The sequence below is a fragment of the Zonotrichia albicollis genome, chromosome Z, assembly GCF_047830755.1.
Source record: "Zonotrichia albicollis isolate bZonAlb1 chromosome Z, bZonAlb1.hap1, whole genome shotgun sequence".
NCBI classification, from domain to species: domain Eukaryota; kingdom Metazoa; phylum Chordata; class Aves; order Passeriformes; family Passerellidae; genus Zonotrichia; species Zonotrichia albicollis.
The window spans coordinates 6964145-6976931 of NC_133860.1; the positions used below are offsets into that span (position 1 = coordinate 6964145).

Here is a 12787-nt window from a genome sequence, read left to right on the forward strand (position 1 = left end):
CACACACACACACAGAGCACGCACACACACACACAGAGCACACACACACACACACACACACAGAGACACACACACACACAGAGCACGCACACACACACAAACACATACAGGGTGCACACACACACAGACACACACAGAGCACACACACACACACACACAGCACACACACAGCACACACAGCACACACACACACACAGAGCACACACAGACACACACACACACACACAGACACACACACACACACACAGAGCACACAGACACACACACACACAGACACACACACACACACAGAGCACACACAGCACACACAGAGCACACACACAGACACACACACACACACAGAGCACACACACACACAGAGTCACACACACACAGTCACACACACACACAGCACACACAGACACACACACACACACAGACACAGACACACACACAGAGCACACACACACACACAGAGCACACACACACACACCACACACAGACACACACACACACACACACACACACAGCACACACACACACACAGACACACACACACAGAGCACACACACACACACCACACACACACACAGACACACACACAGACACACACACAGAGCACACACACACACACACGCACACAGACACAGACACACAGCACACACACAGCTCCCGTGTAAACACACATTTGTGAACACACAACCTTCATGCATCCCGGGGGCCATCCTAAGGAAATCCCATTCACACTGACTGGAAAACCAAACTGACATTCAAGGACCACAGGAAACCACCCAGTGCTCAGCCAGTAATTCAGATTAATTCAGATTATTCCACACACAGTGCTAGGGAACTGCCTCTGCCCCTACAACAATTTATTTCTGTGTATGCCACTGACTCCTGAATCACCTGCCATGCACACAAATTTCTTCCTCCATGAATTCCCCTCTCAAAGCTTTGAAATAAAGCAGTTACCAGCATGGGATCTCAGATTTCTGAATAATCCCCACGTGAGATTTCACATCCAATTTCTCTCAAGCTTCAGGGAAAGCAAGGATATCACACTCCTTCCTCCAACGGCAGAATTAATCACACAATTCCCATTCTTTCTTTCCTATTAATCACATTTAGCATTCCCAATCCAATTAATCAATGTACCATGCAGGTGGCAGGCAGTTTTGGGTGTGTTTTTTGACCGACCTGCGGCACTGAGCCGTGGGGTTTTTGGCTTTTGTGCGGGTTCCAGGGTGGGAAACAGCCAACACAGGGCATGGCTGGGGTCTCTGGGATTTGGGGAGGGTTTTTGGGAGCCCTGGCAGTGAGGCAGAGAGGGGTGGCAAGGCCTGGCACAGCCCGTGCCCATGGAAAAGCAGCAGCAGCAACCACAGGCAACTCACCTGAGCTCTGCAGCGTCAGTCCTGAGAGATCTGCAAAGGGAACACAGGGAAATGCATTCAGAGAGCTCACAGACCCCTACCATTGCAAGGCCAGGCCTGGGGCACCACAACTGCGAGAGCTGCGTGCCCACAAACCCACGGAGAGGCTCCAACAAAAGGCAAAACCTCTCCCTGCACACCTGCAACGTTGGCCACTGAGGGCAGGCCTCATCCTGAGGCAGGCCTCATCCTGAGGCAGGCCTCATCCTGAGGTAGGCCTCATCCTGAGGCAGGCCTCATCCTGAGGTAGGCCTCATCCTGAGGTAGGCCTCATCCTGAGGTAGGCCTCATCCTGAGGTAGGCCTCATCCTGAGGTAGGCCTCATCCTGAGGCAGGCCTCATCCTAAGGCAGGCCTCATCCTGAGGCAGGCCTCATCCTGAGGCCATCACAAGTTAATGCTGTGTTCCCTGCACCCAAGGGTGTTTTGGATCACCCCCCCAGTGCTCAGGGGGGTACTCACAGCCACAGACCCCTTCCACTGCAAGGCCAGGCCTGTGCTCAGCCACTCCTGGGGCACCACAACTGCGAGAGCTGCGTGCCCACAAACCCACAGAGAGGCTCCAACAAAAGGCAAAACCTCTCCCTGCACACCTGCAACGTTGGCCACTGAGGGCAGGCCTCATCCTGAGGCAGGCCTCATCCTAAGGCAGGCCTCATCCTGAGGCAGGCCTCATCCTGAGGCAGGCCTCATCCTGAGGCAGGCCTCATCCTGAGGTAGGCCTCATCCTGAGGTAGGCCTCATCCTGAGGGCAGGCCTCATCCTGAGGCAGGCCTCATCCTGAGGTAGGCCTCATCCTGAGGGCAGGCCTCATCCTGAGGCAGGCCTCATCCTGAGGTAGGCCTCATCCTAAGGCAGGCCTCATCCTGAGGTAGGCCTCATCCTGAGGTAGGCCTCATCCTGAGGCAGGCCTCATCCTGAGGCCATCACGAGTTAATGCTGTGTTCCCTGCACCCAGGGGTGTTTTGGATCACCCCCCAGTGCTCAGGGGGTACTCACACCCACAGACCCCCTTCCACTGCAAGGCCACTCCTGGGGCACCACAACTGCGAGAGCTGCGTGCCCACAAACCCACGGAGAGGCTCCAACAAAAGGCAAAACCTCTCCCTGCACACCTGCAACGTTGGCCACTGAGGGGAGGCCTCATCCTGAGGGCAGGCCTCATCCTGAGGCAGGCCTCATCCTGAGGCAGGCCTCATCCTAAGGCAGGCCTCATCCTGAGGGCAGGCCTCATCCTGAGGTAGGCCTCATCCTGAGGCAGGCCTCATCCTGAGGGCAGGCCTCATCCTGAGGCAGGCCTCATCCTGAGGCAGGCCTCATCCTGAGGTAGGCCTCATCCTGAGGCAGGCCTCATCCTGAGGCCATCACGAGTTAATGCTGTGTTCCCTGCACCCAGGGGTGTTTTGGATCACCCCTCAGTGTTCAGGGGGTACTCACAGCCACAGACCCCCTTCCATTGCAAGGCCAGGCCTGGGGCACCCCAACTGCGAGAGCTGCGTGCCCACAAACCCACGGAGAGGCTCCAACAAAAGGCAAAACCTCTCCCTGCACACCTGCAATGTTGGCCACTGAGGGCAGGCCTCATCCTGAGGCAGGCCTCATCCTAAGGCAGGCCTCATCCTGAGGTAGGCCTCATCCTGAGGCAGGCCTCATCCTGAGGTAGGCCTCATCCTGAGGCAGGCCTCATCCTGAGGTAGGCCTCATCCTGAGGCAGGCCTCATCCTGAGGCCATCACAAGTTAATGCTGTGTTCCCTGCACCCAGGGGTGTTTCAGATCACCCTCAGTGCTCGGGGGGTACTCACAGCCACAGACCCCTTCCATTGCAAGGCCAGGCCTGTGCTCAGCCACTCCTGGGGCACCACAACTGCGAGAGCTGCGTGCCCACAAACCCACGGAGAGGCTCCAACAAAAGGCAAAACCTCTCCCTGCACACCTGCAACGTTGGCCACTGAGGGCAGGCCTCATCCTGAGGCAGGCCTCATCCTGAGGCCATCACGAGTTAATGCTGTGTTCCCTGCACCCAAGGGTGTTTTGGATCACCCCCAAGTGCTCAGGGGGGTACTCACAGCCACAGACCCCTTCCACTGCAAGGCCAGGCCTGGGGCACCACAACTGCGAGAGCTGCGTGCCCACAAACCCACAGAGAGGCTCCAACAAAAGGCAAAACCTCTCCCTCCACACCGGCAACGTTGGCCACTGAGGGCAGGCCTCATCCTGAGGCAGGCCTCATCCTGAGGCAGGCCTCATCCTGAGGGCAGGCCTCATCCTGAGGCAGGCCTCATCCTGAGGCAGGCCTCATCCTAAGGCAGGCCTCATCCTGAGGCCATCACGAGTTAATGCTGTGTTCCCTGCACCCAGGGGTGTTTTGGATCACCCCCCTGTGGCTCAGGGGGGTACTCACAGCCACAGACCCCTTTCCATTGCAAGGCCAGGCCTGTGCTCAGGCACTCCTGGGGCACCACAACTGTGAGAGCTGCGTGCCCACAAACCCACGGAGAGGCTCCAACAAAAGGCAAAACCTCTCCCTGCACACCCGCAACGTTGGCCACTGAGGGCAGGCCTCATCCTGAGGCAGGCCTCATCCTGAGGTAGGCCTCATCCTGAGGCAGGCCTCATCCTGAGGTAGGCCTCACCCTGAGGCAGGCCTCATCCTGAGGCAGGCCTCATCCTGAGGCCATCACGAGTTAATGCTGTGTTCCCTGCACCCAAGGGTGTTTGGATCACCCCCCCAGTGCCCGGGGGGTACTCACCGATGCCAGGCGACACCACACGCTCATAATGGTAGGGGTTCACGCAGACACTGTCGCACTTGAGGTCGAAAGCGTACTGGCAGTATTTCACGTGCTTGAGCTCGTTCTTGTGCAGGTCGGGCCACCTCCAGAGGCGGGCGTAGATGACGTGTGGGAATCCCTTGCGGCCGGCCACCTGCAAGGGGGCACACATACACACACGGGGTTGGCACAAAGGGCACCAGCTGGCACCCTCTGCCAGCGCCAAAACACAGCCCAAACACACCAGGGGCTGGGCAGCTCCTGCACCCAACAGAAACACCATCCCAGCTCCCTCAGCTCCATCCCAGCTCCATCCCAGCTCTCTCAGCTCCATCCCAGCTCCCTCAGCTCCATCCCAGCTCCATCCCAGCTCCCTCAGCTCCATCCCAGCTCCATCTCAGCTCCATCCCAGCTCCCTCAGCTCCATCCCAGCCCCCTCAGCTCCATCCCAGCTCCCTCAGCTCCATCGCAGCTCCGTCAGCCCCATCCCAGCTCCCTCAGCTCCATCCCAGCTCCATCTCAGCCCCCTCAGCTCCATCCCAGCTCCCTCAGCTCCATCCCAGCTCCATCCCAGCTCCCTCAGCTCCATCCCAGCTCCATCCCAGCTCCCTCAGCTCCATCCCAGCTCCATCCCAGCCCCCTCAGCTCCATCCCAGCTCCATCCCAGCTCCATCCCAGCTCCCTCAGCTCCATCCCAGCTCCCTCAGCTCCATCCCAGCTCCATCCCAGCCCCCTCAGCTCCATCCCAGCTCCATCCCAGCTCCATCTCAGCTCCGTCAGCCCCATCCCAGCTCCCTCAGCTCCATCCCAGCTCCGTCAGCTCCATCCCAGCCCCCTCAGCTCCATCCCAGCTCTCTCAGCTCCATCCCAGCTCCCTCAGCTCCATCCCAGCCCCCTCAGCTCCATCCCAGCTCCCTCAGCTCCATCCCAGCTCCATCCCAGCCCCCTCAGCTCCATCCCAGCTCCCTCAGCTCCATCCCAGCCCCATCGCAGCTCCATCCCAGCTCCCTCAGCTCCATCCCAGCTCCATCCCAGCTCCCTCAGCTCCATCCCAGCTCCCTCAGCTCCATCCCAGCTCCATCCCAGCTCCCTCAGCTCCATCCCAGCTCCCTCAGCTCCATCTCAGCTCCATCCCAGCTCCATCCCAGCTCCCTCAGCTCCATCCCAGCTCCATCCCAGCTCCCTCAGCTCCATCCCAGCTCCATCCCAGCCCCCTCAGCTCCATCCCAGCTCCCTCAGCTCCATCCCACCTCCCTCAGCTCCATCCCAGCTCCATCTCAGCTCCCTCAGCTCCATCCCAGCTCCATCCCAGCTCCCTCAGCTCCATCCCAGCTCCCTCAGCTCCATCTCAGCTCCGTCAGCCCCATCCCAGCTCCCTCAGCCCCATCCCAGCTCCCTCAGCTCCATCCCAGCTCCATCCCAGCTCCCTCAGCTCCATCCCAGCTCTCTCAGCTCCATCTCAGCTCCATCCCAGCTCCCTCAGCTCCATCCCAGCTCCCTCAGCTCCATCCCAGCTCCCTCAGCTCCATCCCAGCTCCATCCCAGCTCCCTCAGCTCCATCCCAGCTCCCTCAGCTCCATCCCAGCCCCCTCAGCTCCATCCCAGCTCCCTCAGCTCCATCCCAGCTCCCTCAGCTCCATCCCAGCTCCATCCCAGCTCCCTCAGCTCCATCCCAGCTCCATCCCAGCTCCCTCAGCCCCATCCCAGCTCCCTCAGCTCCATCCCAGCTCCATCCCAGCTCCCTCAGCTCCATCCCAGCTCCATCCCAGCCCCCTCAGCTCCATCTCAGCTCCGTCAGCTCCATCCCAGCTCCCTCAGCTCCATCCCAGCCCCCTCAGCTCCATCCCAGCTCCATCCCAGCTCCCTCAGCTCCATCCCATCTCCATCCCAGCCCCCTCAGCTCCATCCCAGCCCCCTCAGCTCCATCCCAGCTCCATCCCAGCTCCCTCAGCTCCATCCCAGCTCCATCCCAGCTCCCTCAGCTCCATCCCAGCTCCCTCAGCTCCATCCCAGCTCCATCCCAGCTCCCTCAGCTCCATCCCAGCTCCCTCAGCTCCATCCCAGCTCCATCCCAGCTCCCTCAGCTCCATCCCAGCCCCCTCAGCTCCATCCCAGCTCCCTCAGCTCCATCCCAGCTCCATCCCAGCCCCCTCAGCTCCATCCCAGCTCCCTCAGCTCCATCCCAGCTCCATCTCAGCTCCATCCCAGCTCCATCCCAGCTCCATCCCAGCTCCCTCAGCTCCATCCCAGCTCCCTCAGCTCCATCCCAGCTCCCTCAGCTCCATCCCAGCTCCATCCCAGCTCCCTCAGCTCCATCCCAGCCCCCTCAGCTCCATCCCAGCTCCATCTCAGCTCCATCCCAGCTCCATCTCAGCTCCGTCAGCCCCATCCCAGCTCCATCCCAGCTCCATCCCAGCTCCATCCCAGCTCCCTCAGCTCCATCCCAGCTCCCTCAGCTCCATCCCAGCTCCATCCCAGCTCCCTCAGCTCCATCCCAGCTCCCTCAGCTCCATCCCAGCTCCATCCCAGCTCCATCTCAGCTCCCTCAGCTCCATCCCAGCTCCCTCAGCTCCATCCCAGCTCCATCCCAGCTCCATCCCAGCTCCCTCAGCTCCATCCCAGCCCCCTCAGCTCCCTCAGCTCCATCCCAGCTCCCTCAGCTCCATCCCAGCTCCATCCCAGCTCCATCTCAGCTCCCTCAGCTCCATCCCAGCTCCCTCAGCTCCATCCCAGCTCCATCCCAGCTCCATCCCAGCTCCCTCAGCTCCATCCCAGCTCCATCCCAGCTCCCTCAGCTCCATCCCAGCTCCCTCAGCCCCATCCCAGCTCCCTCAGCTCCATCCCAGCTCCCTCAGCCCCATCCCAGCTCCCTCAGCCCCATCCCAGCTCCATCCCAGCTCCCTCAGCTCCATCCCAGCTCCATCCCAGCTCCATCCCAGCTCCATCCCAGCTCCGTCAGCTCCATCCCAGCTCCATCCCAGCCCCCTCAGCTCCATCCCAGCTCCATCTCAGCTCCCTCAGCTCCATCCCAGCTCCATCCCAGCCCCCTCAGCTCCATCCCAGCTCCATCCCAGCTCCCTCAGCTCCATCCCAGCTCCATCCCAGCCCCCTCAGCTCCATCCCAGCTCCATCCCAGCTCCCTCAACTCCATCCCAGCTCCATCCCAGCTCCATCTCAGCCCCCTCAGCTCCATCCCAGCTCCCTCAGCCCCATCCCAGCTCCATCCCAGCTCCATCCCAGCCCCCTCAGCTCCATCCCAGCTCCCTCAGCTCCATCCCAGCTCCATCCCAGCTCCCTCAGCTCCATCCCAGCTCCATCCCAGCTCCCTCAGCTCCATCCCAGCTCCATCCCAGCTCCATCCCAGCCCCCTCAGCTCCATCCCAGCTCCCTCAGCTCCCTCAGCTCCATCCCAGCTCTCTCAGCTCCATCCCAGCTCTCTCAGCTCCATCCCAGCTCCATCCCAGCCCCCTCAGCTCCATCCCAGCTCCATCCCAGCTCCCTCAGCTCCATCCCAGCTCCATCCCAGCTCCCTCAGCTCCATCCCAGCTCCATCCCAGCTCCCTCAGCTCCATCCCAGCCCCCTCAGCTCCATCCCAGCTCCATCCCAGCTCCCTCAGCTCCATCCCAGCTCCATCCCAGCTCCCTCAGCTCCATCCCAGCCCCCTCAGCTCCATCCCAGCTCCATCCCAGCTCCCTCAGCTCCATCCCAGCTCCATCCCAGCTCCCTCAGCTCCATCCCAGCTCCATCCCAGCTCCATCCCAGCCCCCTCAGCTCCATCCCAGCTCCATCCCAGCTCCATCCCAGCCCCCTCAGCTCCATCCCAGCTCCCTTCCCCACTGAGGGCACGAAGCAGCTTTGCCCCACAAGAACAGGAACAAGGTGCTGAGCTACACCATGAAGTTTACAGGCAGGAGATGCCAATCCATTAAAAAAATTAAATTTAAAAATGACTCTAGGGTGGACAGAGAGCCCTCCAGCAGCCTGGCAGGGTGCCAGGAGGTCACAGCCCCAAAGGGACAGGGAGTGAGTCCTGACCCAGCACAGCCCACAGAGAGTGCGGAACCAGGGAGCAGGGTGCTGTCACTGCAGGGCTGACAGGGACAGCGACAGGGACAGCACTGGGCTGACAGGGACAGGGACAGGGACAGCACTGAGCTAACAGTGACAGCACTGAGCTGACAGGGACAGAACTGAGCTGACAGTGACAGTGACAGAACTGAGCTGACAGGGACAGGGACAGGGACAGCACTGACTGACAGTGACAGGGACAGCACTGAGCTAATAGGGACAGCACTGAGCTGACAGGGACAGTGACAGCACTGAGTTAACAGTGACAGCACTGAGTTAACAGTGACAGCACTGAGTTAACCAGGGACAGTGACAGGGACAGCACTGAGCTAACAGTGACAGGGACAGCACTGAGTTAACCAGGGACAGTGACAGTGACAGCACTGAGTTAACCAGGGACAGTGACAGCACTGAGTTAACCAGTGACAGTGACAGCACTGAGCTGACAGTGACAGTGACATCACTGAGCTGGCAGTGCCAGTGACATCACTGAGCTAACAGTGCCAGTGACAGCACTGAGTTAACCAGTGACAGTGCCATCACTGACCTGACAGTGCCAGTGACAGCACTGACTGACAGTGACAGTGACAGCACTGAGTTAACCAGGGACAGTGACAGCACTGACTGACAGTGCCAGTGACAGCACTGACTGACAGTGACAGTGACATCACTGAGCTGGCAGTGCCAGTGACAGCACTGACTGACAGTGACAGTGCCATCACTGAGCTGACCAGGGACAGTGACATCACTGAGCTGACAGTGACAGTGCCATCACTGAGCTGACAGGGACAGTGACAGCACTGAGTTAACCAGGGACAACATTGAGTTAACCAGGGACAGTGACAGTGACATCACTGAGCTGACAGTGACAGTGCCATCACTGAGCTGACAGTGACAGTGCCATCACTGAGCTGACAGTGACAGTGACAGCACTGAGTTAACCAGTGACAGCACTGAGTTAACCAGTGACAGTGCCATCACTGAGCTGACAGTGACAGTGCCATCACTGAGCTGACAGTGACAGTGACAGCACTGAGTTAACCAGTGACAGCACTGAGTTAACCAGTGCCAGTGACATCACTGAGCTGGCAGTGACAGTGCCATCACTGAGTTAACCAGTGCCAGTGCCATCACTGACTGACAGTGAAAGTGCCATCACTGACTGACAGTGACAGTGACATCACTGAGTTAACCAGTGCCAGTGCCATCACTGACTGACAGTGACAGTGCCATCACTGACTGACAGTGACAGTGACATCACTGAGTTAACCAGTGACAGTGCCATCACTGAGCTGACAGTGACATCACTGAGCTGACAGTGACAGTGACATCACTGAGCTGACAGTGACAGTGCCATCACTGACTGACAGTGACAGTGACATCACTGAGTTAACCAGTGACAGTGACATCACTGAGCTGACAGTGACAGTGACATCACTGAGCTGACAATGACAGTGACAGCACTGTGCTAACAGTGACAGTGCCATCACTGAGCTGACAGTGACAGTGCCATCACTGAGCTGACAGTGCCAGTGCCAGCACTGAGCTAACAGTGACAGTGACAGCACTGAGCTGGCAGTGCCAGTGACAGCACTGAGTTAACAGTGCCAGTGCCATCACTGAGCTGACAGTGACAGCACTGAGCTGACAGTGACATCACTGAGCTGGCAGTGACAGTGACATCACTGAGCTAACAGTGACAGTGACAGCACTGAGCTGACAGTGACAGTGACAGCACTGAGTTAACCAGTGACAGCACTGAGCTGACAGTGACAGTGCCATCACTGAGCTGACAGTGCCATCACTGAGCTGACAGTGACAGTGACAGCACTGAGCTAACAGTGACAGTGACAGCACTGAGCTGACAGTGACAGTGCCATCACTGAGCTGACAGTGCCATCACTGAGCTGACAGTGACAGTGACAGCACTGACTGACAGTGACAGTGCCATCACTGAGCTGACAGTGCCAGTGACAGCACTGACTGACAGTGACAGTGCCATCACTGAGCTGACAGTGACAGTGACAGCACTGACTGACAGTGACAGTGCCATCACTGAGCTGACAGTGCCAGTGACATCACTGAGCTGACAGTGACAGTGACAGCACTCAGCTAACAGTGCCAGTGACATCAATGAGCTGACAGTGACAGTGACAGCACTGAGCTGACAGTGACAGCACTGAGCTGACAGTAACAGTGACATCACTGAGCTGACAATGACAGTGCCATCACTGAGTTAACAGTGACAGTGACATCACTGAGCTGGCAGTGACAGTGACATCACTGAGTTAACCAGTGACAGTGACATCACTGACTGACAGTGACAGTGACATCACTGACTGACAGTGACAGTGACATCACTGAGCTAACAGTGCCAGTGACATCACTGACTGACAGTGACAGTGACATCACTGAGCTGACAGTGCCAGTGACAACACTGAGCTGACAGTGCCAGTGCCATCACTCAGCTAACAGTGACAGTGACATCACTGAGCTAACAGTGCCAGTGACATCACTGACTGACAGTGACAGTGCCATCACTGAGCTGACAGTGCCATCACTGAGCTGGCAGTGACAATGACAGCACTGAGCTGACAGTGCCAGTGACAGCACTGAGCTGACAGTGACAGTGACAGCACTGAGCTGGCAGTGACAGTGACAGTGAGAGCACTGAGTTAACCAGTGACAGTGACAGGGACAGCACTGAGCTGACAATGACAGTGAGAGCACTGAGTTAACCAGGGACAGTGACAGTGCCATCACTGAGCTGACAGTGACAGTGCCATCACTGAGCTGACAGTGACAGTGCCATCACTGAGCTGACAGTGACAGTGCCATCACTGAGCTGACAGTGCCAGTGCCATCACTGAGCTGACAGTGCCAGTGCCATCACTGAGCTGACAGTGACAGTGACAGCACTGAGCTAACAGTGACAGTGCCATCACTGAGCTGACAGTGACAGTGCCATCACTGAGCTGACAGTGACAGTGACAGCACTGAGTTAACCAGTGACAGTGACATCACTGAGCTGACAGTGACAGTGACATCACTGAGCTGGCAGTGCCAGTGACAGCACAGGGGTGTCCGGGCTGGGTGTGTGAGGGGCACTGCCGCACTCACACTGTCAGAGCATGCGGAGCAGAACACAGCGGTGCCCTGGTGCCACCCTCACTCTGGCCCCGTGCCTGGTGCAGGGGAAGGGAAGGGAAGGGAAGGGAAGGGAAGGGAAGGGAAGGGAAGGGAAGGGAAGGGAAGGGAAGGGAAGGGAAGGGAAGGGAAGGGAAGGGAAGGGAAGGGAAGGGAAGGGAAGGGAAGGGAAGGGAAGGGAAGGGAAGGGAAGGGAAGGGAAGGGAAGGGAAGGGAAGGGAAGGGAAGGGAAGGGAAGGGAAGGGAAGGGAAGGGAAGGGAAGGGAAGGGAAGGGAAGGGAAGGGAAGGGAAGGGAAGGGAAGGGAAGGGAAGGTTCCGGGAAGGGAAGGGAAGGGAAGGGAAGGGAAGGGAAGGGAAGGGAAGGGAAGGGAAGGGAAGGGAAGGGAAGGTTCCGGGAAGGGAAGGGAAGGGAAGGTTCCGGGAAGGGAAGGGAAGGGAAGGGAAGGGAAGGGAAGGGAAGGGAAGGGAAGGGAAGGGAAGGGAAGGGAAGGGAAGGGAAGGGAAGGGAAGGGAAGGGAAGGAAGGGAAGGGAAGGGAAGGGAAGGGAAGGGAAGGGAAGGGAAGGGAAGGGAAGGGAAGGGAAGGGAAGGGAAGCTCGCTGGCAGCCGAGCCCCAGCACCGGCAGCTCCCTGGCACGAACACCGCCCTGCTCTGCCCTGTACCCACCTGCAGCCTCCCATCCAGCGTCCTCTGTATGGTCACACACTTGCTCGGGTGAGCTCCGTTTGTGGTTATGGCCGTAATCAGAGAATCCAACTCATCCTTTTTCTCCTTCAGCTTTTTCACCAAACTCTCAATGGCACGTTTGGCAAAAGTCTCGCTCTCTCCTCCTTGCCGGTGGCACATCAAGCTGTGAACAATGCTCAGACAAGCATCATTACTTGTTGGTGTGTTCGTAATAGACATATTGTCCATCTGTCACAGCTTGTTCTTTCCGATCAAATGTCACTTTTTTGGGGGGCTGTTACGATTTTCAAGCTGATGATCCAAGGTAAGTGTTGGTAAAACCTAGGAGGAAAAAAATATCGACATTAGAATGGCTTTTTTAACACATGTTTCTGGAATTTTCCACGTCGTTAGAGGCACAAAAGTAGCACAAAATAAGAGGGAGATGTTAATTAATTCAGGAAGTTATGTGAGCACATGGCTGCCCTCCGTGTAAAATGAATGGTGTTTAAGAGGAAACAGATTCCTCCTTATCGGATATTTTCTACAGTTTTAATTGGAATACATCATTTTTTGGTATATTTGAAAAAATAGGCGGCGAAAATCCTTCCCCTCCCTCCATATTCCAGAATTTTCCTTTTTTGCACTTCACAGAGGGCACAGAGGGCACAGAACAGTGAGGGCAGCGGGCACCAGCTGGGGGCAGGAATGGTGCCAGGCA

General features: G+C 58.0%; 1 protein-coding gene across 1 annotated transcript in view; it reads right to left on the reverse strand.

Annotated features, from left to right (window-relative positions):
• The window catches only part of LOC141727061 (mothers against decapentaplegic homolog 4-like), a 65226-nt gene that overhangs the window by 30499 nt on the left and 21940 nt on the right, over window positions 1-12787 (reverse strand). Inside the window, exons 2-4 of the mRNA XM_074532643.1 lie at window positions 12067-12408; window positions 4163-4337; window positions 1374-1403 (exon numbers count right to left, since the gene is read on the reverse strand). Of these exons, the coding sequence (XP_074388744.1) occupies window positions 1374-1403; window positions 4163-4337; window positions 12067-12315 (454 nt within the window). The 5' untranslated portion in view covers window positions 12316-12408. The remainder of the gene's footprint in view (window positions 1-1373; window positions 1404-4162; window positions 4338-12066; window positions 12409-12787) is intronic.